The following is a 2,660-nucleotide window of genomic DNA, read 5'->3' on the forward strand; positions in this document are numbered from 1 at the left end:
ACAGAGTGTCAACTCAATTATCATTCAATGAATTTGTTATGGCCCAAATCACATCCGGTGTTTTATCGGTGTTTTTGTAGCACCTGAGTATAATCTATCAAGTGCTGTCGAACTTTGGTCGGACTAAATCCACCAATACCAAGGTTTTATTTCGATCTATAAAATGCATCAGTTTCTAAGCAATTAATGTAGCTAATTCTGAACCTCCCTTTCGGATTTAGGCACACATTAAAATAAAACCGATGGCGCATCTCGCCAAGGTTATAAAACACAGTCACGAAGCGCCATCGGTTGCGATAATATCGAATGTAGGTCGGATGGTGTATAACGGAACAAACTTATATGTTTATATTTTAGCATCCACATCGTGTTCTTTTTTATTTACCCCTTTTCCGTCACCAGACCCACAGCGGCTGAAGTTCATTCACGTCACATGTCTTCCCGCATCAGGCAACGAACACATCAGACTAAACGGTATGCGGAGAAAGCAATCGTCTTACTGTTTACATACGGTGGAATATCAGAATTGCTTACGTTCCTTCGATGACTCTCTCGACACAGTGAAATTCACCGAATCGCAAATCTCAGCAGTAATAAACAAGGCCACTTGAGCTAATTAAGTGCAATGCCGTTTTTGCACCTACTTTTCTATCTAGCCATCTCGGAGATCAAACCGTTACTTTGCGCATTATATTCTTCATTTATTTGGCACTTATGTTGTCTATAATAAATTAAGCACTTGACTTTTCGTCAAGTTCTAATAAATATATCTTAAAAGCTAAACGTTTTGAGAGAAGATGATACACCTCACGGTGTGACGAATTGACACACCCCATAGCTGTCACGTTTACGATCGGGACCACACTGCTCCTGGGCACCAAGCAGCTTCAGTTCCCAGCCGTCACCATTGCCTTCATTGTCCTCTTGCAGTTGCAGTTTCGTCATGTCGACATCGGATACCGGGTACTCTAGGCTATCGAACGAAGAATCAGGAGAAGCAGGTAAATCAAGATATGTCTGTTGCCCCATCATCAGGTAATTATCAGCATCATCACCATCTTCACCATCATCATGATCAATAGTTTCCTCGCTAGGATCAATGCCACCATCACCATTGTTGTTATTTGTTAGTATAGCGTATACGGTATTAGTTCTAACTTCGTCATCGAATGGTGTCGCCGGCATCATAGGCAACGATTTGGCCACTCTAACGGAATTAACATAATTACCTGACGACGCGGGGAAACGAATCATGTTTGATGCGGTCGGTTGTTCAACATTGACAGTAAATGGTCGTACAACGCGATAAATCGGCGATGGAAGCTCGGAATTACTACTGCGACCCGAACTAGAAATGTCCACTTTGTATGGGGTACGTCCTTCGATGAACTCTTCGTTACCAACGCGTGCCTGGGTCTGACTGTCGTCCAAAACAACCACTTCCGGAGTCACATTTTGCATTTTTTTCTGACCGGAATGATGTTTGGTTCCCTTACGATGAGCTAACTTTTTCTTTTGCTGTTTCTTCTGGCCAGAACGATTGAGAAGGTCTAGTAGCGAAATTCCTGCCGACGGAGATGACGGCACAACGACTATCACGAAATTTTCCAAGTCAGCTCGAATATTAAATTTTCCTTCCTGTCGTTGATCAAAAGTTACGGTTTTGCGCGGTTTGGCTGTCGTTTGTGCCACTGAAACATGCTCAGATGCGGTTGCAGTAGATGGTTGCACTGTAGTTGACAATGTTACTGCTTCCGTTGATACTTCCGTGGCAACACTCGTGCTTTCCGGGCTAGTTTCTACAGCCGGTAGCGAGGCTGTAGTATCTGGAACTGAATTTCCGGTAACTTCCGGTGCTGCACTACTTTCTAAGTCACCCCTATTGGATTGTTCATCGCTGCGAATAGCCGGTCCTGCCAGAACGACAGATCCCAGCAACAGCAGCACCAAACACGAACGCAACATATTTTCCGTAATGCGCACCAAAGATCTATTCTTCCAATAACGTCCGAATATCAATGCTTTCTGGTTCAAGTTCAAGAAGAGACTGGTCGCCAAGATATATTTTATTTACGCCAACCAGGTTTATTGAAAACGACGGTGCGCAACAGGAAAGAAGCAAAATATAAAAACAGAAAATTGAAAATGCCGTTCCTTCTGATACGTGTTGCACAGTGGAGATCAAATCATGGCCGGTTTCCGTCTCTGTCTAACACTTCAAACGGTTCCCCGTAATTCTTCAACCTAGGCAAAATTAGACCTAAGCAAATCTTGTGCCTTTTCCTTCGGTTGTTGCAACTTGGACAGAGAAACGATCGTTAGTGTGGACTAAGCAAACAACTTCCAAAATTTAATCTTTGTCAACCTTTGAAGTTTAAACGTCGTCGTATTATTACTATCAGTATTATCATTATACTCTCACTTTGTGAACTGTAAATCTGCACTTCTGAGCTACGTGTACCTTTAAAATGTGCATCCTTACTTGAAACAGTATCACTGTATGCAATTAGCATGGCAAATCTCGTACTCGATGCCAACCACCGATGAGACTATCATCGACAATTATTTACTTACATGTACATGTTTCTTTCACCATTTCTCCATTCTATATTTACCTAACGCAATGAGTACGAAGAACATTGGCACCAATGGGTTTTGCT

At 42.4% G+C, this 2,660-nt stretch overlaps 1 protein-coding gene across 1 annotated transcript; it reads right to left on the reverse strand.

Annotated features, from left to right (window-relative positions):
- Positions 1 to 807: 807 nt before the first annotated feature.
- Positions 808 to 1,965, reverse strand: LOC128743880 (uncharacterized). Its single transcript, XM_053840568.1, has one exon. The coding sequence runs from the start codon at positions 1,963 to 1,965 to the stop codon at positions 808 to 810; it is 1,158 nt and encodes a 385-aa protein (XP_053696543.1).
- Positions 1,966 to 2,660: the final 695 nt, after the last annotated feature.

The sequence above is a fragment of the Sabethes cyaneus genome, chromosome 3 (genome assembly GCF_943734655.1).
Source record: "Sabethes cyaneus chromosome 3, idSabCyanKW18_F2, whole genome shotgun sequence".
Taxonomy (NCBI): domain Eukaryota; kingdom Metazoa; phylum Arthropoda; class Insecta; order Diptera; family Culicidae; genus Sabethes; species Sabethes cyaneus.

Coding starts and splice junctions, on each gene's coding strand:
- LOC128743880 (XM_053840568.1), bottom strand. CDS start 1,965: ATGTTGCGTTCGTGTTTGGTGCTGCTGTTGCTGGGATCTGTCGTTCTG.